The sequence below is a fragment of the Myotis myotis genome, unplaced genomic scaffold, assembly GCF_014108235.1.
Source record: "Myotis myotis isolate mMyoMyo1 unplaced genomic scaffold, mMyoMyo1.p scaffold_m19_p_7, whole genome shotgun sequence".
NCBI classification, from domain to species: Eukaryota; Metazoa; Chordata; class Mammalia; order Chiroptera; family Vespertilionidae; genus Myotis; species Myotis myotis.
In genome coordinates this window covers 39,995,507-40,018,436 of record NW_023416379.1, presented here as the reverse complement: position 1 = coordinate 40,018,436, position 22,930 = coordinate 39,995,507, and the positions used below count along the sequence as shown (strand labels likewise).

General features: G+C 40.8%; 1 protein-coding gene across 5 annotated transcripts in view; it reads left to right on the top strand.

The window, feature by feature from the left end:
- The first annotated feature begins 2,947 nt into the window (after positions 1 to 2,947).
- The window catches only part of CRYBG1 (crystallin beta-gamma domain containing 1), a 195,978-nt gene continuing 175,995 nt past the window's right edge, over positions 2,948 to 22,930 (top strand). The window contains exon 1 of one of the 5 annotated variants that reach the window (XM_036316256.1): positions 2,948 to 3,180. In XM_036316256.1, the coding sequence (XP_036172149.1) occupies positions 2,975 to 3,180 (206 nt within the window). In that variant the 5' untranslated portion in view covers positions 2,948 to 2,974. The remainder of the gene's footprint in view (positions 3,181 to 22,930) is intronic. The other 4 variants (XM_036316254.1, XM_036316253.1, XM_036316252.1 and 1 more) reach the window with 4 other exon arrangements.

Sequence of the window (22,930 nt, the reverse complement as noted above, 5' to 3'; positions counted from 1 at the left end):
GTGGCGACAGTGGTTTTTTCTAGATCAGCTCTCTGGGATAGCTGGACTTGTTTGCGCTCTCTGGTTCTTGGGATATTATGAGACACCTAATATGCTGTGATAAATTAATTTATTGCTTAAACAAGCCTGAGTGGATCTGTTTTTGCAATGACTGAAAAAAAGTGAAACGTTTTGAACACGTACAACTTTTATCATACAAGCTGTATTTTATTGTATCAAGTTCTACTATATTTGCATGTTTGTTTTCCTCACTAGATTAATCACAAGTACTGAATCTTCTCTTTTATGCATAGTTCTAATTCCTTATATATTTATGTACATAATTCATATAAAATATGTATTGAGTGTCTACTCTGTGCTATGCACTGTGCTAGTCATTGGGGATATAATCATGAAAATGGCATGTGATATTTGCTCTTACAAAGTGCACAGTCCAAAAGATCTGTGCCTGAGACAGTCTAGGTATTCAATCAAGTTAGTATACCAGTTCATTTGGATTATTTCATTTAATGGACATTCATGTTCTGAAGATATAAAAATAATTGATAAATGTCCTTAAGTTTCTCTCAGGCTAATAGGAGACACATATATGTAAATAAATGAGGCCCATGCAATGTGAATAGTGTGATAGCTGAAATATATACCAGATTTGCTGGTGACACAAAGAGGGGTACCATGAAGAATTCTGCTTGGAGGAGTCAGGAATGAATGACTGAATTACTGAACTTGTAAATATTTGAACAACTGTGTATAAGAAGATTTCCTTTTTTTCCCCCTTTCCCTCTTCTTCCTTTGCTTCTCTTTTCCTTCTCTCTTTCCCTTTTCTTGCTGTTCCCTTTGCCCTTTAAGGCCAGTTTTATGACAAATCCTTATTGAGTACTCCTGTTCCTCCTCCCCAGACTCCCAGGCTCTGTTAGTGATGTTTCCAAACTCCCATAATGCCTTGTACATACCTCTACCAATTCTCATATATCACCTATGCATCTGTTGGTCATCCTCCTCCCCCAAGTCAGGGCCTGGTAAATAATTAGTACTCAAAAAATATTTTTTTTTTGTATTTTATTTTGGGGTTTCTTTTTTGTTTTTATGTGTGTGTTTTTCTTTTTTTGTTTTTTTAAATAAATATTTCTTGAGACTCCTATCAGAAAGACCAAAATGAAAAGGATTGGTAACATCAAAGGTTGATGAAGATGTAAAAACTGGAAATTTCAAACATTGTTAGGAGGAGTATAAATTGATACAACCATTTTGGAAAATTATTTGGCAAAATTTACTAACGCTGAACATATGCATATTCTACTCTGAGACTGAATGCCTGGATATATACCCAAAAGAAATGAGTGTTTATGTCTAAGAAGGTTCATCATATCAACTTTATTTATAATAGCCCAAACGAAGCAACTAAATGTCCATCCCCAGTAGAAGGGATAGAAGAATTGTGGTATATTTATATCATGGAATAGTACACAATAATTTTTCTTAAAAATGAAAAACTACTACATGTAACAAAATGGATGATTCTCATAGACTAATATTGAGCAAGAGAGACCAAACACAAAAAAATTACATATTGTGATTACACATATTGTGATGAACTTCCAGAAGAGGCAAAATTAGTTACTGGTAATAGAGGTTGAAATAATGGTTAACTTTTACAGAAGGGGCAAGGGCTGTAAGGAACTGAATCAGGGCAGGAGAGAGACTTCTAAAGTTTGGAAATACTCTTTATTTTTATAATGGTATATTTAAAAGCCACATACAAAGGATTTTCTGGGCCATGTCAACTGTTCTTCATTAAAATCATTTTATATCCCAACCACATAAGTCTGTAAAAAATTGAGTTATATACTTGTGATCTGCACATTTTTAAACTGTAGGTAGGTTACACCTTGGTAAAAATGTAAATATAAAAATAATTAAATAAAAATGAATGAATGAGCTGGGTCTCCAAGATAAAAGAAAGAAGGTATCACAGTATAGGAGGGACTTTGTGCTGCATTGAATTTTTAAGCATTGCTCAGTTCTTGAGCTTTTTATACTTTAATAATGCCCAAAATAGTTGCTCATATACTTCCTTTGCTTAAATATTAGTTGCCTTTGCTATGTAACCACAATTGTGAAGTTAATTAAGAAAATCATTAACAGTAAAGCAGATGATGAGAACCTAGAGGGACTGGCATTTAATTCACTGTGAGGGAACTATTAAGTCCTTTGGGAACTGGGGAATATGCCTAATCACCTTTTGGTTTTTTTTATCCTTTTGTGCTTTATGAGATTTAGGTACAAATTAGTTATTTAGACTCTTAAAGGGAGAGATGAGAAATTGGCACTCATGTTTACAAACAGAAACGGAAGCCACCCAGCATGATATTGCCCAAGTCACCCAAAGGCCAGAGTGGAATAGTCATAATTGCGGGGTGGCCCGGCCACGGGATGCGCCTCTCCCATCCTTCTTCAGGCGGGACTCATGGCTAAGCCACTTATCCTGACAGCCTGGCACAGGTCGCTAGCGGCCAACAGCTCCGCCTGCGGCAGATGGCACATGCACCGGAGGTGTGGAAATTGGCCCCCCTCTAGTTCCCAAACCAGAGAAGGGCAGGGCAGTGTCAGGAGACGCAGTTCCCAAGGATCCCAGTAGGTGTCGCTGCCCCGCAGCTGCCGCGCGCCGGGAGGCCGGGGACCGCGTGGACCTTACCTGCGGCTCCCGACGCGCGCGCCTCACCTGGGCTGCCGCGCTTTGCCGCCCTCGCCACGCGGGGGCGCTGTGCTGCGGCCCGGCCGTCGTCTCCGCGCAGAGGTCTCCCGCTGCGGTGCCGTCTCGGCTCTGTCCTGGCCTCACTCCCTGCCGAGGGGGCGGGGACCGACGGCGCCCTGCGAAAGGCAGGCGAGCCGGAGCCCAGGTATGTTCTTCCACAAGGGCCGGGCGGCGGACAGAGCAGCGTCGGAGCGGCGGGTGGAGGAGGCGGACGAGAAGATGCCACTGTCGTCGCCGCCTCAGGGCGACCCCGGGGAGTCCAGCCCGTCCAGGAGCTCCAAGAAGCACACCCCTTTCCACCTCTGGCGCTCCAAGAAGAAGCAGCAGCCTCCGCCGTCGGACTGTGGGGTGTTCGTTCCGCACCCGCCGTCTGATTGTGGGGTGTTCGTTCCGCACCCGCCCCCGGCGCCCCTCGGCGAGGCCAGGTAAGCTCTCCGCCCAAGCCCTCCAGCCTCACCTCCCCCTCTTCCTCCTCCCCATCTACTCCGCTACCTTGACCCTTGAATTCGCTGGACCCCACTGTTTTGGATAGAGGAGCGCAAAGGCCCGGGATCCGTTTCACCTGGCGCAAGCGTAACGGGGTCCAGCGGGGCGCAGGCGTGGCCTCCGCGGGGGAGCAAGTCCCTCGCGGTTTCTAATCCAGACCGAGCCCCAGCGAGGAAAGCTTGTGCCCACCGACGTAGACTTTATTTTGGTTGTCAACACGTTTATGCAAAGGTCTACACTCTCAGCCTGCTGGCAGGAGCAGAGTGGGGAAGCGTTATTACCGGGAGGGGTGGCGGCGGGAACTCTGCCTGAGGGTATGTAACCCGTTCCATTCTGGTGCCTTCATGGCGAAGACTCGCACGCTTACGCTGTATCTCCATTGTCCTTACGAGACATGAATGGAGAAGTGGCAAGGATGGTCACCCCCACTTTATGGGTAGAGAACCTGAGACCAAAGGGTAAAGGGCTTGTTCCTATTGGAATCAGCGTCAGAGCTACGCAGCACCTATTCAAAGTGTCATTGCGCTTTTTACATTTATATCATAATTTTGTGGTGGCTTTATTATTCCTTATGTATACTTACTCAGTTACACTGTCTGAATTCATACATTTGTTGAACAATAAATCAGTTTAAAGTAACAGTATATCTATGTGGTTTGGAGTTACAAAATATATTTAGTGAAGGACAGTTAAGTACTAGTACATCCTTCTGTGTGTGTGTTTTTAAAACACACCCTTATGAACAATGAGGACCAGATTACACTGTGCAAGATTTGCATCTTAGACATTTTTCCCTTTTATTTCTAAGAAGCTCTTAATTTTTCAATATATTTTCATTCATTTAGTATAAATTTTCTTGAGAGCCTTAACTAAGTGCTGGGATATAAAAAACAGTAAGAGTGGTCTCTGTCATCAAAGAATTCTTGGTCTCTTGTGGAGACCAAAAAGTAAACCGTGGGATAAGTGCTTTGATTGATGCTTGCACAGAGGAGGGAATCCATGGAGACTTCCTGGAGGAGGGTGGCTGAGGTGGCTTGGTCCGATGGCAAAAGGGGAGAAGCAAGGAGCTGGAGGCAGAGGTTGCACTATGAGCATCACCAACACTGGGAAGAGCATGGCACTTCCTGAGAAGCACAGTGGTTCAGGGAGGTCTGAGCATGTGTGAGGGGGTAGGGAGAAGAGTGTTAAAAGACATTTTTTTTCTCATATTTTATCATCCATCATAGTAATTGGTTGTAATAGAAGATATTTTTATCTATTCAAAGACTTACTGTGCTTATGAATTGAAATGTCTAACAAAATGTTACTTAATAATGATGTAGTCAACTTTGAAGTCTTTTTCCTACTACCTCAGTAAGTATTTTAAACATGTCCATAGTGGCTGTTCTTATCTGACCTAGTCCCATCATTTCTGGCTATCAAAATGTAATAGTCACAGCTATGGACAATTTATCCAAAAGAGAATACATTTTATTTTATTTTAAAAAATACTTTTATTGATATTCAGAAAGAGGAAGGGAGAGGGATAGAGACAAACATCAATGGCTGCCTCCTGCACACCCCCTACTGGGGATTGAGCCCACAACCCCACATGTAACCTGACCGGGAACTGAACCATGACTTTCTGGCTCATGGGCCAATGCTCAACCACTGAGCCACACCTTCCAGGTTCAACTGCAAACATATTTTAGATTAAAACTTAAATTAGGAGCATTCGCTTCTTTCCTTGAGCCTCTTGTGTTTTAGTTCTGTCTTGAAGCACTCTAGTCCTTCCTTCAGAACGATGATGAACTTTGTAGTGACAAATGTTCTGAAAACTAAACATACTGGTCTGTCTTGGGGATATTTTTCTAGTTAGATCATCATTATGAGGGAGTGTACCTGTTTCTAGTCTAAAGAGGTGGTCCAAGCGCTCTGAGGTTTCTGGTCAGTCTTTGGCCAGTGTGGCTCCATTCATTTCTGCCCAGGACTTGGAGGTGATGGAACTTGGCCAGAAGGTGCAGAGCTTACTGTGGCCTTTGTTTCTGCATAAGGATGGGACAGTCAGGTGGCCACACATATATTCTGAACACACACAATTAATATTATGGGCTTTTAGATCAAACAAAAATGAAATGGCTGTTGACCTTGGGCAAGTTTCTTTTCTGAGTCTCAGTTTCTTCAGTATAGAAAATAGTAATAATGACTCTGTAGGGTTTTTGTGAGTATCAAATGAGTATTTACGTTATTAAATGTAAAACTTTTATCACACTCTGGGCACAAAGTAGAAACTCAGTAAATGTAAAACCATCATCATCATCATTATTATAAATACAAAGATCTAATGGAAGAAATGTAAAAAAAAAAATAGATGAGGGGAAATGCTTTTCTTCCTAGAAGAGCTTACCACTCCAATGATGGCTCAAAGTTTATTGATGTTAGGTTTCTGTAGTCTGCAAATATTTGTGGCTTTTAGTGTGGATGTTCTAAAAATCAATGATGGTTGTTTTCTTTCTTTACATAAAGTAATTTGAACATGACTGCCTCTCTTCCTAAAATTCACCCTTAAAAGGTTTTCTTCAGCTTGGTTTTGGTAAACATGTTAATATTTTCATAGAAATAGAGCCATTGCCTTCCTGGATCAGCCTCATCCCTTGTCTAGTCCATTGGTCTCTTGCCATCAAAGGGCCCAATGTTGTGTGTGGAGAGGGCATGGTGAGCTATGGCCAGACTTTCTTTGCAGCCATTAGCGGCACTGTCATTTACTGGGTTTTGAATTATACTCTGTTTTGTAAACAATTTATTCAGAGCATAGGTTCTCTATCTGGATTTAAGCTCCTGTTCTCCTTCTTACTGTGATATTTAGCCATGTCATCCTGGGCCAGTTATTAAGCTTTTTGTACCTCAGTTTTCTCATCCACAAAAGGGGCTTAGCAAGAGGTTGTTATGAAAATAAACAGGCTAATGCATGTCAAGTGCTCAAAACAGTGATGGCATATTGTAAGCACTCAATCAATGGGAGTTGTTTCTCTTTTTTCTTGTTAGTATCTTGCCTATACCACCTTTTGAGCAATAATTTTATGTGTTTTATGTTATATGACCGAAATGGTACTTCCTTTTTATTTTCCTTAATTAAGGCACTCCGTGTTGTTTTGATTAGAAATGAGCACTTATCCAAAGGTCAATGGGATACATTAAAAATGATTGCCCTGGAACTGAATTGAACCCCACACCCAGAGGCAAGCATTAATGCTTTCTGCAGGAGCACCAAACTCAAGTAGTTGGTGGGCTTGATAATCCAATAAAAAGCAAGGATAGACTATGGTATTGGACAGACTCAGATTGAAATCTGCCTCTGCCATATGGGTAACTTTTGTTTAAGCCTCAGTCTTTAGCTTTTGTTAAAGCTAAGTCTTTAGCTTAGCTTTCTCACCTATATAATGGAAATAATTGCAATTTTCTTATGGGGCTCTATGAAGATTTGATATTATATGTGTAAAACACCTGTCATAGGGTTCAGCTGAAGAAGGTAGAAACAGAAGTGATAGTGGCTGTAATCGTTGTTGTTGTCATAATAGCGGTAGTAGCATTAATAAATGCGTTTTTACTTTGGAAGTGGAGTTAAACAACTTCAGAGCCCAGAAGAAGTTGTACTCAGGTCTGTCCAGGCTTGATGTACATGTTACATCAAGGGTGCCCTTCATGCATTCAGGGATTTAAAAGTCTTAATATATCTGACTTAGGAAGCCAAAGAGAAACTTTATAGTTGACGCTAGTGAAGTTTCTCCTGAAGTGATTTTGGAGTCTAAGTTTAGAATAGGATAATTCTTTGCACTTATCTCTGTCATTGTATCACTTTATCCACCCTCCATTTCTATACTTCTAGTCATAATCCCTGTAGTCCATATACAAGTGATACAAATGCTTTTGGAGAGTTTTTGTAAAACTTCTGGGCTTGGGTTTCCTTTTTCCTTTTTATCTTTTAATTATAAATCTTATTTGTGCCTAGCTGGTGTTGCTCAGTGGTTGGGCATTGGCCCATGAACCAGGAGGTCATGGTTTGATTTCTGGTCAGGGTTCATGCCCAGGTTGTGGGCTCAATTTCTGGTGGGGGGGTATGCAGGAGGCAGCCAATTAATAATTCTCTCTCACCATTGATGTTTCTCTCTCTTTCTCCTTCTCCCTTCCTCTCCCTCCCTCTCCTTTCCTCTCCCTTTCTCTCTCTGAAATCAATAAAAACATATTTTAAAACAAAACAAGCACATATCTGTTTTAAAATTTGACTTTGCCTAAGGAATCACTTGTGTTTCAGAAATAATCAATGTAGAAAAAAAAGATGATTTAATTTTAAAAAATTGTGTCTGGTAAGAGGGTATTTGAAGTGTGCATTTATGCCTAGTTTGAAACACTTTATTAAATAACTGCTTAACCTCCATTTCATGTTATACTTATTATTTAGAAGACTTAGAGATCCTGCTCATGAAATGCAATGCAATTTGACCCATGAAAATGCTTTCCTAGGATATAGATCATTCTATGGGACAAATTTCTTTTTGTATCTTATTGAAATGATTATCAATCACAACAATTTTTAAGTCATTTTTAACTTATTTTAGAGAAAGAGGAAGGGAGGGAGGGAGGGAGGGTGAGAGAGAGAGAGAGAGAGAGAGAGAAATATCGATCAGTTGCCTCCCGTACACACCCCTACGGGGATCAAACCTGCAACCTGGATATTTGCTCTGACTGGAAATTGAACCTGCTACCTTCTTATGTATAGGACGATGCTCCAACCAACTAAGCTCACCAGCGAGGGCATCAATGAAAAAAAATTTTTTAAGGTATCAATCACATTTTAAAGAGAAGTTTGTAATGTTTAACAAACACTTACTGAGCACGTATTCTGTATCAGACACTGGGAAATAGAACAAGGAAATCAGAGGTAATCCTTAGGAAACTTGCAGTCCAGTGGAGAATAGGGCATATGGAGGGAGGTGACTAAAGTAGCATATGATGCATTGAGTGCAGAAATAAAGGATTTAATCAAGTACACTGAGGTCAGAAGGATTATCCTGAAGAAGCAGACAATTTTTTTCTCTCCTTATGAAGTTTACTCATGTAGAACAATTAATGAGAATTTTTATTCTCTGATGTGGAGATCATCAAAGGTTCCAGGTTTTCTTGAGGTTATGATCATCTTAAACTATATCCAGTACTGGACCAAAAGGAAAATTATGGAAACTTGTATTTTCACAGTGGCATTTAAAACAAATAAAAAGAATCATTTTCTCAGGATTATGCATAATTCATTTTCTTCAGTTCCTTAAAATAGCTAAAGCCTGATACTATATTATTTCAATTCTTCTGTCATATTTTGGCACCTAGAAATAAATACTGTGCTTGGAATATAACACTGGTTTGAAAATCTTGGCTGAAATGATAAGTAAACATCATGTTGACACTCTAAAATTATGGACTGAAAAGAGTGATTCTTGACATTCCTTAGATAGGTTTAAAGATCCATATAAGTGAGGCAGAGAAGTCCTTATTTTGGGTACATGACTAACTTGGCATCTACTCAGTCTATGTCAAAATGGTTTTAGAGTCTGTATCAAGGAGAGTCCAGCATTGCCTGCGTTCTCAAAGCAAGGTGTTCTTCTTTAAAAATAACCTGTGCTTAGTTGTATACCAAATTGCATGGCACACCCAACAGGTGTCTTTCCACATATTCACTTTAGAAAAATGAATTGTGGGCTTTTACCCTGGAGAGGATTGAACTGTGAATTCAATATTTTGTCCTGAAGTGAGTTTTCCAGATAAAGTATGCATGAATGTCTGATACTTGTGGGGAGTTTGGCCAGAAAGGCCAGTCAGGTTATGGGTCTCATTAGCTCATTTATAGCTCCCTTTATGCATCTCATTAGCTCATTTATAGCTACTTCTGTGGATTCACATCTATGAGAAGTCTCCATTCTAGAGAATGAACTCCTGCTTAGTGCTGTCTTTGCCGCCCTGTGCATCACCTGGATTGGCCTGTGCAGTGGAATTGAGGCAATAGACCCGTCCTAACAAGGGATCATTTTTAAAAATATATATTTTATTGATTTTTTACAGAGAGGAAGGGAGAGGGATAGAGAGCTAGAAACATTGATGAGAGAGAAACATCGATCAGCTGCCTCCTGCATGCCTCCCACTGGGGATGTGCCTGCAACCAAGGTACATGCCCTTGACTGGAATCAAACCTAGGACCCTTCAGTCTGCAGGCGATGCTTTATCCACCGAGCCAAACCAGTTAGGGCAAGGGACCATTTTTTACAGTGTCAGGAGATTCCAGGGACATACAAGTGAGGCAGAGAACTCAAAGTTCACTCGCAGTGTCCCCAGCTTCTCTCACCAACACGCTGTACACAAAGTGAGTTCAGATTGAACCTGTAGCTAACACAGGAAAGTGAAACAGAATAAGTGCCTTTTGTTTTTCACCTTTCCATAGATGGCAATTAAATGAGCAAAAGTAAGTTGTTGTTAGGCTTGGCATAATACTCTGTGGTGAAGAGTTGGCTGCTAGCTGTAGTTGTTCTTGCTGTGTGCCATTTCAAGCCAGTGACACTTGCTGAATTTCATTTATTAGAAGTTAGGGTTATGGCATCCTGAAGGTCATCTCAACAGCTCAGATAAGAGAATTGGCCAACAGTTACATAAAGACATCATGCAAAATTTACCTCTTTATTTTTTTTTTTTTCAGAATAGTCAATAAGCAGTAGTGTAAGCTCCTATTTTTTTTTTTTTTCCTAGCTGGATAGTACTTATTTTGTAGTCAGGGATCAAGAGGAAAAATAATATGTCTATAAGTAAGATAAGAAAAGAGAGGACACATTTGGTTTATATTAAGAACTTCAGACCATGTCTATAAAACATTGTTTTCCATTAAGATTTCATTGAAAGATGCAGTTTACTTAACATACACTGTGTGTATCAGATACTGTATATGTTAAGTGCTTTATAAAATTAACTCACTACAATTCATTTATAACATCCCTGAGAGATAAGTACTGTTGTTATCCCAATGTTGAGGAAAATGAGTCTCAGAGAGGTATGGAAATTTGACTGTCACAGAGTTCATAGGGGCTGGGGCTGGGATTCCCCACCTGATGGTCTTGAGTCCTGTGGTTAAACCATTGCTGATATTTTACCCCACCTGAGGCTCAGAATGGCTGTGTGCAGTAAGGCCACACCCTCATTTTATAGATAAGGAAATTGAAGTTCAAAGAAGGCAATGCAGATGGAGGAAGTAAGACCAAAACTCAGGTTTTCTGGATTCCAGTCGGCTGGGTTTTTGTTGTTGTTGTTGTTCTCTTGGATTATAGACTGTACCTCTCCATTCCTCACCTCTACCTACCTTTAACAGGAGCCTAACTGACTCATCTAACTTCCTGATGACTATTCCCCTGGAAATCTTCCTCTAGTTTCACAAACCAAAAACTATGAGGCTGTCTGATCCATCAATTGAGTTTCTAGTTATTCAACCGGTGCATTCACTGTAGTCTGGTTACAACATATTGAATACTTTCAGAGTTTCTGCTTAATTAGTACATCACCTACTAACTAAAAAATAAACTTTAAAATAACTTAATTCATGTTTTCAAAAAAATTTAAAACTTGCACATGCCCTATTTTATAACAAAATATCATTTATAAGTATAGAGTATATCCATATTGTACCCATGTAAAAATCCCCTTTATGGCATTTGAAGTAATGCTGTGACATGTAATATATTTTATCTATTATTTGACTGTTTTGATCATACTGATGGGTTCATAAATATCCTATGAAAGCACAGCTTGGTTGCTTTTGCATCTGCTGTTTGAAAAATATATGATAGTCCAAGCAAACTGTTGACATTTACGCTGAAATACAGTGTCTCCTTTACCATGAGTGCCATGTGCAAACCTAAGAGCTGGCCCTTTTCAAGCCTGTGCAGTGGAGGCTCCTCCCGGCCTTGCCAGCCATTCCTGGCTGTACGGCCTTGCAAATATTGGCTTGCTTCTCCACTGGTTAGCTCCCATGAACTACGTGGTTATTATCTGCAAAACAAGAAAATAAAACTATTCTCTTTTATTATTTAGTCTACCCAAAACTATCTTGTCTGGGATAGACTCAAATATTGATCACGAATCCTACCTTGGAGCATGCTTGGGATGGAAACAAGGCCTTGGTATTCCCTGGATGGGTTGGTAAACATGTTTAAACAAGCTAGCCTAAAACCAGATTCTGGATTTTTTTTTCCAAGAGGAAAGCAAAGTACGACTGAATGTCTGGCATTTGTTCCAAGTTCCGACTTTTACCAATTTGTATTTTGTGACTCTATTAATCTCACCCTGTGAGAAGTTTCAAGTACAGTGTTTTGACCTACACGTCTTAGTAGCTAGTGCATTGTTGGCACTTAATTGTACCCTTCCCTGTGATTTCACTTTCATCGAAAGCTCTTTTTTATGCTCATAAGGAGACAACCAGTCTTGGGTCTCGGTGGTAACTGTGGAAGACGCAGGGACACAGCCTCTCCTTCGTCATCACCTGCTTCCTTCCCACAAGAGAAGCTCTTCAGGGACTGATGCGTCACCTTCCTCGCTCACTACTGGGTTCCTGGCTGCCTGTCTCTGCCTGGTTATGATTTCACAAATTTACAAAGCCAGTGATGTTAAACAAAGAGGAGTGCCAATGTTTACCTTCATGCCACTCGATAGCTGATCAACAGACAGCAAAAGTGACAGCCAGTTAGTTGGGCTTGGGCATGTTTTCTGAGGAAAATGGATGTGGCCTGGGGGAATGGAGGAGGAGGATTCAGCCAGATAATCTCCAGTCTCTCCTGTAAATTAGCATAAACTTGTCAAGAGTAAACAAGATAAAGGGTATGAACATTGTCTAGTACCAAGTATGTTTCAGTTGCTTTCATATTTGGCTTGTCTCATTTAATCCTCACAATAGCTCTCTGTTAGAGCTCATCTCCATGGAGCTCTGCGTTCCCCATATTTACATTTGAGAAAACAACAACCTGAACACAGCTTGTCCAAGCGGATTTAGTGAATAAATGACAAGTGCTCTATTTGAACCCAGGTCTTTCTGACCCCAAGGCTCCTAATATTTCCACTGCACCATGAGAAAACTGAAGGTCATTGATAGAGAGTGTATGTGTGTGGGAGGTAGCTGGCTGAAGATTAGACACATCCAATAGAAATGTGGTCATCCATTTACTCTCAGAGCGATCACCCTCTCAATAACCAGAAAGGAAGCATTTCTCCTTTTTTATGATCCGCACCCTACATTGGCCCACTGTAGAGAAGGAGATTATGCAGGAACAAAGAATTCGTGTGCATAGGGAAGTCCATGGACACCTGGCTTTCCTGGGAATTCTTGACTTGAGATCATTCTTCTGAGAATCAGTGACTCAGTCCGTAAAGGGTTAACTAAACTTGTTACACCTGATTTCCAATCTCCTCTAAAAGCCACTAAGCCTTACTACCTGCTGCTGTGATGATTCAGAGAGAATGCAAAGAAATGTAGGGTGAAAAATGTGAAGGGTTTTCACTCTGCTTAAAGATTAATCACAGCCCTAAAAGAGGAGAGAAAATACTGGTGACCAATACTTTAGGTTTATAGGAGATACTGTTTACTTGAAAAATGGGATCTAGAGAGTTGGGTGTAAAAAAAGTATGAAAACCGTTTAAATGATCTTTGTCTTTATAGGAGCTAGTAAGGTTGCTTTTAGTGCCCATTTCTCTCAAAACTGAATTTTATTTTCACTTTTATGTATTTGAGTGATTTAATAAATTACATTGAAAAATACTCATACATTTCTATGAGTATTATATGCACAGAATCAACTCACAGTAGGTCAGCGAAGAGAGTAAATTTCTATTTCCATTATACTAGCCTAGAAATGTATATGTTCTGGTATTTAGATTTAACATAGTTATTTTAAAGCATAAATTATTATAATCATCAGTGCTGCTGAGTACAACTAGAAATCTGCTACTTTACCTTAAACCACACTTTCTGCTCATTTCTGCTTATTACCAACTTTCTCAATATTATTTTATTTATTTTTTTACTTTCTCTAATTTTAAGAACAATTATCGAGTGATAATGATAATTGAAGCATCAGGTTTGCCTCTTTCCTTTGTGACTCAAGTAACTGCGCAAAGGTTCTCTCTCTCAAAAGAGGTCTTGAAATGTGGTCTTCAGTGACTCTGTTTTGCCACACTCAGGAAGGTAAGTAAATGTGAGAGTGAAACTGCTGTAGTGAAATTCATTTATTAAACAAACATTTATGGACACCTGCGTTTGAGGCCCTGAGGCCCTGGCTGGCAAACCAGGTCAAGTCCAAATGTTGGAAAACTGATTCTCATTATCCTATCTTCTGGAGGAGCTGCACTATTCACCATTAAAATATTGATTGAAAAGTTTTCATACTTACTGTTATAATAAGGAAAAAGAAAATATTCAAATATGCAGAGGCTGAGAGATATAGGGGGTAGAGGATTGAGAAATCTTGAGAATTTTCAACACTGTTACTGATGAAGGAATTCCGAAGACCACTTGACAATGTTTGTGTATGCATATAAAGCCTCTGAATTGATGTTTATATTTATATCTGTATCTACAGATATGTCTTGTATGTATGTCTATATACACATACATTCTAGCACCAAGTACTTTACTTACCTATGTATCAGTGTCAGATTACTCACTTGGTAAATTAAGCATGTGTTTGCAATGTCAGCAAAGCAGGAATGATGGAGAGAGAAAAAAACAGAATGTGCCTGGATTTTTTTTTAAATCCTTACTCAAACATATGTTTTAATTAATTTTTAGAGAGGGGGTGGAGAGAAACATCTATGTGAAAGAGAAACATCAAACAGTTGCCTCCTGTACGAGCCCTGACCGGGGATCTATCAGCAACCTTTTTTTTTTCTGTATTCCGGACAATGCTCCAACCAACTGAACTACCTGACCAAGGCATGCCTGGAATTTTATGTTATTTCAAAATATAATTTGTTTTAGGGTTTATAATTGTTTTTATTTTGAATGACCTATTCGGGTGGGGGAGGCATAATATTTTTATTGGTTAAAATGGTCATAATACAGACCTCCATATATACCTGTTTAAAGAGCTGATGGGGGGAAATGAGAATGATGTGAACTACAGAAAGGAATTGAGAAATGTGCCCCGTTTATTTTCATGTTCCTCACATAAGTTGGATTCCAGGCTCGAAAGTATCACCTTATCTTCTTTGAAGAAGCTAGATTGGTTGATGCCACTTTTTAAATGTCCTGCCCAATTCTATGGAGGTGATCAGGGCAATGACTCTTTCATGGGACTGGTGTTTTATGCTTGAAGATCTAATTTTATTTATTGATGTAGTGTACATTTGCATTAGCTACTTTGACAGATTTACCATCTCTCTATATAAAAGGCTAATATGCAAAGTGTCCCCTCAGGAGTTTGACCGGGAGACTGGGAGTTCGATTGCTTGCTATGATGTGCGCTGACCACCAGGGGGTGGGTGACCAGTGGCGACAGCAGCGGGGTGCTGAGGGAGTGAGGGAGGGAGGAGGTGGAGAGGCAGGGAGGCAGGGAACCTGATCGACCCTGGTTGCCAGCCAGGCCTAGGGACCCTATTCGTGTAAGAATTTTGTGCTCCAGGCCTCTAGTATAGTTAATAATAATATATAATCTCACTATCTATGGATAACACTATTAACATTCTGTGCATATTTTCATATATCTTAACATTAAAGACAAAATTACAAAGGCAGCAATTTGGAGACTTTTGTATCCTGTTTCACTTAACATTATATCATAAGCATTTTCCCACTTCATTAAAATATATATAGCCCTGGCCAGTTTTGATCATTGGTTAGAGGATTGGCCCATGGACTGAGTGGTTGCAGGTTCGATTCTGGTCAAGGGCACTACCTTAGTTGCAAGCTCAATCCCAGGCCCCATTGGGGCTTGTTTGGGAGGCAACCAGTCGATGTGTCTCTCTCACATCAATGTTTCTCTCTTCACTCCCCCCCTTTGCCCTCTCTAAAAAAAAATCAATGGAAAAAATATCCTTGGGTAAGGATATATATGTAATTTTCTTACTCAGTGCTGGACATTTAGGTTCATTCTAATTTTTTATTATGATAAATACTGTATAATGAACAACTCTGTGTGAAACCTTAGTCTCAGAATATTTCTATTTGCCTTCCAGATCCATTCTACCCTCCTTTGTGCACTAGGAGCTGTATTTACAGACTGCATGGACCAAACTCTCTTCCCTCTAGTTTCTAGTTAAGTTCAGCCAATGAGAGATATTAGAGGAGAGGACAGGAGTGGGAGGTCATGTGGAGTAGGGTAGTGGTTTTGTTATTCCATTGAAGGCCACAGCCACTGCGGGTGAGCCTCTTCTACAGTTCAGATCTTGTCAGTTCCAGCGCTCCCTCCCTCCCCTTGCCTCTGTGTTCAGGGTAGTAATGGCTTCCTGGTATGGGGGACCCTGGGTTGCTCTACCATTCCTTACTTATTTCCCCTCACCTGCTTACATTTTGTAAATAGTAGCCAGTTCTTTAAACACTTTCAATCATTTTGTGTGTGTACCATGTTTCCTGCTGGGATTCTGACTGACATATCTAAATCTAAGTGGGATGCTCTTTTTATTGTATTTTATGTTTGAGTCCCTGTATTGCAGAATTGGGTAGGGGAGTCAAATTAGGTCAGGTCTGAGCTGGTGTTAGTAGAAAATGTAGATAGATTAAAGTACTCTCATAGAGATATAAGCAAATTGCTATTGGAACAGAGAGAAGGGAGCAATAAATTCTTCCATGAACTGTGCTAGATACCTCTCCTGAAAAGATAAGGAAGATACCTTAGCTGTCAAATGTTCCCAGTTCTCTTGTTTCATTTGGCTATTTTTTTATTTTAATCTTTATTGTTCAGATTATTACATTTGTTCCTCTTTTTCCCCCCTTGCTCCCCTCCACCCAGTTCCCACCTCACCCCATGCCCTTACTGCCCCCGTGCCCCCCCCCCCAACTGTCCTCGTCTATAGGTGGAAGATTTTTGTCCAGTCTCTTCCCACACTCCTCACACCCCCTCCCCCTGAGAATTGTCAGTCCACTTCCTTTCTATGCCCCCGATTCTATTATATTCACCAGTTTATTCTGTTCATCAGATTTTTTATTCACTTGATTTTTAGATTCACTCGTTGATAGATATGTATTTGTTGTCACTTTGTTGTTCATAATTTTTATCTTTACCTTTTTCTTCTTCCTCTTCTTAAAGAATACCCTTCAGCATTTCATGTAATACTGGTTTGGTGGTGATGAACTCCTTTAGCTTTTTCTTGTCTATGAAGCTCTTTATCTGACCTTCAATTCTAAATGATAGCTTTGCTAGGTAGAGTAATCTTGGTTGTAGGTTCTTGCTATTCATCACTTTGAATATTTCTTGCCACTCCCTTCTGGCCTGCATGGTTTCTGTTGAGAAATCAGCTGACAGTCATATGGGTACTCCCTTGTAGGTAACTGACTTTTTTTCTCTTGCTGCTTTTAAGATTCTCTCTTTGTCTTTTGCCCTTGGCATTTTAATTATGATGTGTCTTGGTGTGGTCCTCTTGGATTCCTCTTGTTTGGGGTTCTCTGCACTTCCTGGACTTGTAAGTCTATTTCTTTCACCAGGTGGGGGAAGTTTTCTGTCATTATTTCTTCACATAGGTTTTCAATATCTTGCTCTCTCTCTTCTTCTGGCACCCCCATAATTCGGATGTTGGTACTCTTGAAGTTGTCCCAGAGACTCCTTACACTATCTTCATATTTTTGGATTATTTTTTCTTTTTGCTTTTCCAGTTGGGTGATTTTTGCTTCTTCGTATTTCAAATCTTTGACTTGATTCTTGGGATCTTCTAGTTTGCTATTGGATCTCTGTATATTATTCTTTATTTCAGTCAGTGTATGCTTAATTTCTGATTGGTCCTTTTTCATATCCTTGAGGGTCTCACTAAATTTCTTGGAGGCTTCTAGAAGATTCTTGAGTAACTTTATAACTGTGGTTTTGAATTCTATATCCAGTATTTTGCTTTTACCCATTTCTTTCATTTGTGACTTGCTTCTTTGTCTCCACATTTGGCTGTTTCCCTGTGTTGATAGAGTGGCCTTGTGTGGTAGGTGTCCTATAAGGCTCAGTGGCTCAGTCTCCCCAATCACCTGAGGTGGACACTCCTGGTGCACCCCTTTGTGGGCTGGGTTCACAGTCCTGTTGTAGTTAAGCCTTGATTGCTGTTGGTATCACTGGGAGGAATTGACATCCAGGCCAATGGGCTGTGAGGACCAGCTGTGTCTACAATGGAAGAACTGCTGTGCTGGAGACACCCTTATGAGGCAAGACTTGCTTCAGTGGGGCTTTGGTGCTCACTGAATCTGCCCTTTGAGTGTGTCCCTTATGGATCTGAGGAGTTGTAATCTGGTATGGTCTCACACTGACCACTGGGTACACTGGCTCTTGGATCTCCAAGGAGGTGCTAAGTCAGCCACTGCCTGAGGCCACCTGGCAGGAGCTACAGAGAGATCTGCAGATTCCTCCTCTTTTTGGGGGGTTTGGAAGTACCCAGATGAGGCCCAGCTGTGAAGCAAGGCCAGTTGCTGCTGCTGAGCCTTGGGCCTTCTTTTGGAAGCTTTGGAGCTCTCTGACCCAGCTGTAGTTTGTTAGGTTTTACGCTTTGAAAGGACGGGCCATTCATATGCAAAAGCTGCTGGGCACAGCTTGGGTGGGGTTGTAAACTGGGTGGGACAGGGTCTCTGGGAATCACTAGGGCAGAGCAAACAGCAATGGCTTCCAGTCAGCTCTGCATTGGAGAGGTCCCTGCGTCTCCACAATCCGTGCCCCTGTGCAGAAACAATGATCACTGTGAGCACCTCTGAAGAGAAAGCCGTCCTTGTGTTCCAGCCCGATGCCAGACAGTCCAGTTTCTCCCCATAGGAGTCTGGGTCCCCAGAGTCTCGCCCGGAACTGGAGTTCAGAGCAGTCGGGAGCTTGTATCTCCCTCCCGATTGAAAAAGGTCACAGCGTACCCAGTTGCCAGCCCGTTTCACGCGCCTCCGCACCTTCGCACCGCCTACCAGGCTCAATGCACTTTTTTCTTTCCTTCTAGTTGTGGAACTTCCACTCAGACAGCTTTCCCGTGGTTTTGGATGATCAATGTTTCGTCTTTTAGTTGTGGTTTTGATGTGGTTGTGAGAGGCAGCAAGTACATGTTTTTACCTATGCCGCCATCTTGGTTTTTGTCTCATTTGGATATTACTGGTTCAGTTGTTTCATTTCTCATTTCATTCGGGGATTTTTGTGGCTCACTGTTTGTTTTTTCTCTTGTTCTTGGCAGTTTGCATATTCATATATACAGTCCTCTAAATCCACTTGTATATTCCTTCTTCATGTACATGTGTGCTCATGACCTAGTCCTTATACAGTGCAGTCAGGATCCAGCGAGCTGAATGGTTACCATGTTGTTGGCATTCCTCCATTTATGACTGATACACTCTTAGTCTTTAAATGAAAAACAACACATAGCAAACAGTTAACTTTATTTACTTTTGCTTCAGTTCTAAATCTCAGAGTCTATAAAGTTTCCAAATAAATGCCAAAGCAGTCAGCAAACTTACTAGGGCTGTTAATACTTCACAGGTCTTTTAAATCAAATGATAATGTACTATGGGTTACTGGGTCATCATCAACAGGATCCCTGAATGATATAGAGTATTGAGGCTTACCCAAGGGCTCCCTGGGTTGCTCAAATGTTCTAGTCCTTGTTTTCTTTTTTCTCTTTAAATAAATTTTACCTATTTTAGGAAGTGTCTTTGTTGATCTAATATTCAGATTATATTTCATGCCCTTAGAAACATGAATTACTATGAGTATATTCTACCACAGGTATAAAATAAAGATAATGCACTTAAAATCCAATATATGAACTTCTTACCATTTATCAATAACCCATGATGACAGAGAGGAAAAAACAAAAACAAAAACCCACTGAACAGGGATGAGAGGGCTTGGGTTTTAATCCTAAATTTCTCAGTTGCCAATTAGGTGACTGGGCAATTCATGTAAACTCATTGCTCCTCAGGGGATTTATTCATCAATAAAATGGGGATGATACAACCTGCCTGGCCCTCAACCAGGCAGCTGAGAGGCTCCTTTGAAACAGTGTGTGAAAGTGCTGTGAGAACCTGAGGCCTTGGGCAGAGGAAGCACCATCACCCCATGACTCATCCCTTGGTTCTCACCACTTCTTTCTGGAAGCCTTGTAAATTCTCTTCTCTTTCCCTGTGGTCTTTTCAGAAATGAGTGGGCACATGGCAGTATTCGATGTTCCCTATCTTTATTCCATCCTAATCTCCTCTCTGTCCCTTCCTCCCCATCTCTGGAATCTTGCGCAGAAGCTGGTATGGGGCACTCCTACCCATGTCCCTCTGCAAAGTGACAGGGTCAAAGTGGGGAGGGAGCTCTGTGGGTCCTATTGCTGCTGCCCTTCATGGCCCCCTCCTTCTCAGCGTTCTTCCCCACTCACCTCAGTCTTCTGCCATCTAAATGCCTGTGGGAATTGTTGCAGCTGGACAGACATGCCCATATTTCCTTCTCAGCTACTGCTACCAGGTTGCCTTTCTCTTGTAAACACAACATGTCACAGAGGAAGCCCATGGGCTTCCCAAATAATTCGAAGAGGTAGTTAGGCTTGGTCATCTCCATTATGCAGATTAAGCAACAGAGGCATGAAGTTGTTTAATGAGAATTACTGCAATGTCCTTTCTTCTTTCCTTTTAACATGGGTAAAGTTTATGGAGCAAAATGATATTGAAGTAGAAGAGGACATTGAAAATTTTTTGATTAGTTGAGTAAGATATTGATCTTTACATTCTAGCTAAAGATCACACTATTATTAATATCAAATTTAAAAAAATTCTCACCTGAGGATATTTTCAGTGATTTGAGAGAGGGGGAGGGGAAGGAGAGAGAAAGAGAGATGTGAGACAGCTATTAAGTTTTTCACAAAATTTCTGCCCTGGCCAGTTTTTCTCAGTGGTTAGAGCAAAAAGCCGTGGGTTCAGTTCCCAGTCAAGGGCACATACCTCAGTTGCAGGTTCCCTAGCCCCAGAAGGAGAGACAACCAATCGGTGTCTCTCTCTCCCCTTCCTCCCTCCCACTCTTTCTAGAAATCAATGGAAAAAATATCTTTGGGTGAGGATTTAAAAACAACAACAGAAAACACACATTTCTAAGAAAATCTTACATGTAGAAAATAATGGAATTTCAATAGTAACAAATGGCTATTGAATCCTGAAGTTTGTCTCTTCACCTACTTTATGCTGCTCTGTTGAAAGACAGATGTCTCGAGGGCATTTTAATGCTTGGAGTTTGATAACCAAAGACACTGTTCTGACTTGCACAACTTCAGTGGCGCAAAACCCCAGAAGTTGTTACCCCCGCCAGACAGAACTCCTCATGTTCAGGCCCTAACACGTACCTTCAGTTTTTTTCTTAGGTGGAAATGTGAGTAGCATGAAACACACTGTATTTAGGAAATTCAAATACTGGAAAATTTAAAATATTGTTAGAGTAATTTTCTTTGGGAACTTGTGATTAGGAAAGATCTGTGATTGAATTCTCAAGAGATTCTGGAGCCCCAAAGCCAGAGCATGGTCATGGGACAGTGGCCACCTCCAAGTCCCCTGAGGCATCAAAGCTTGGTGGTGACCATAAGGCCAGTGGACTGCCACCTACATGCCCCTGATGGTTTACTAGCACAGAGGAGACTGATCAGGCGATGTAGCTCTTTCTATCATAGCCTTTGGGTGTTTGCACCAATAATGTAGATGAATTCAGAAAAGACTGTGAATAATAACAATTTGGGGAAAGAACTAGACCAGACATCTGAAGACTTGGATCTCTACTTCTTAGCTAAGGTATTCAGTAAAACCACTTGACTTTCCTGGGGCCTCATTAGATTCCTCATTTATAGTAGGAGGAGTGAACTTGGTCTTCCCTTATAAAGTTTGTTCTTGACTAAGACCTCTGAATCACATATTTGAGTTTATACTTTTTTTCAGGAAAGTTGGTCAAGCTGTAAATATAATGTCTAACACATACAGAAACTGAGTTGGTTCTAATGATATGTAGTTATGTCCACCCTTTTCAGTAGGAATGTCCCTTGGTGAAAAAGCAGAGAGCTGTCAAAGTCACAAGGTAGGTTGGCAAGGATAGAGTTTCTGGAACCCTCTGAGTAAAAGCATTGTACACCCTGAACAATTGCAATAGGGAAAAGAAGAAAATGACCAGAGTTAGGCATTTACTTTAGACATAGCATGAAGGGTGAATCATATAAGTGCTGTTTGAGGACTCTCTTAAGATGTATACATCTGTGCATGTTTGGTCATCATTTACTAATTCAGTGTAAAAACATAAAATTTAAACTGAGGTATCTGAAGACACTCCTATTTGTAGTCTAGAAGGCCTTACTAATGACAAAAATTCAGAAAATAACAAAGACTTAGAAATTTTCTATGTCTGGCTACTATGTAGTAATAATGTGTCTTTGACTTAATAAAATAGCACACTGCTTTCTCTACAGGTTTGAGGCATAGTGTCTTTAGTCTTGGGCTTGTGGCCAAAATATCTAAATTCTGCCCAGCCAATTTTGCTCAGTGATTGAGCATTAAACTTATGAATCAGGAGGTCATGGTTCTATTCCTAGTTAGGGCACATGCCCAGGTTGCGAGCTCTATCCCCAGTGTGGGGGCATGCAGGAGGTAGCCAATCAATGATTCTCTCTCATCATTGATATTTCTTTCTCCCTCTCCCTTTCTCTCCGAAATCAATAACAATATATATTTTAAAAAATAAATTCTGCTTCTGGTTCAGCCATTGGCTGGCTGTGTTACTTTAGGTAAATCATTTAATCTGTGGAGCTGTTTCCTTAAACAGGAAAAAGAACCAGTGGAAGGATAAAGTGAGCTTTATTTATTTCTTTCCAGATTTTATATTCTATTTGTCTAGAGATTCCAACTTGCTATTGAGGAGACTGAAAACATTAACAAACTAAGACAAATGCTATCCCCAACATTTGTATGCCAGCCAATTCTAAGTGTTAAAAATCGTATCTGGTGAAAGATAGTGTTACTGAAGGGAGGTTCCCTAGGGGATGGTGTCTTAGGCGGGTTCTCCCAGAAGCAGTCTCCGTGACAAGCATTCAAATACAGGTGGAATTCAGGAAATACACGTAGGGGGTGACGAGGTGAGCAGGAAAGGGAGGCCAGCCCATAAAGGGGGAATTATCTTATCGTGCTCATTTCCACTGTTGGTAAATGGAGGTTAATCCCCTGGGAAATTCTGAATGTCAGTGTAGAAGTCAGAGCTATGGCATCCCTGGGTGAGAGATGTTGGGGTTTTAGAACTGCAAGTTCTGCCAGTCACTGGTTGAAGGCTACTCCTGCAGGCACTGTTTCTCTGGCACTTCCTCCCTGTGGTGGTGTGGACACCTATTTAGGCCAGAAAGTCCCCAGGTGGTGGGAAGTCCACTGGCCCCAGACTGAGGGTTATGGGTGGTTACAGTGCCTGTCATAATCTGATGACAGCGGCCCAGCCTGAGCAGTGCCCCTAAGCTACTGCACTGTGGGGCACC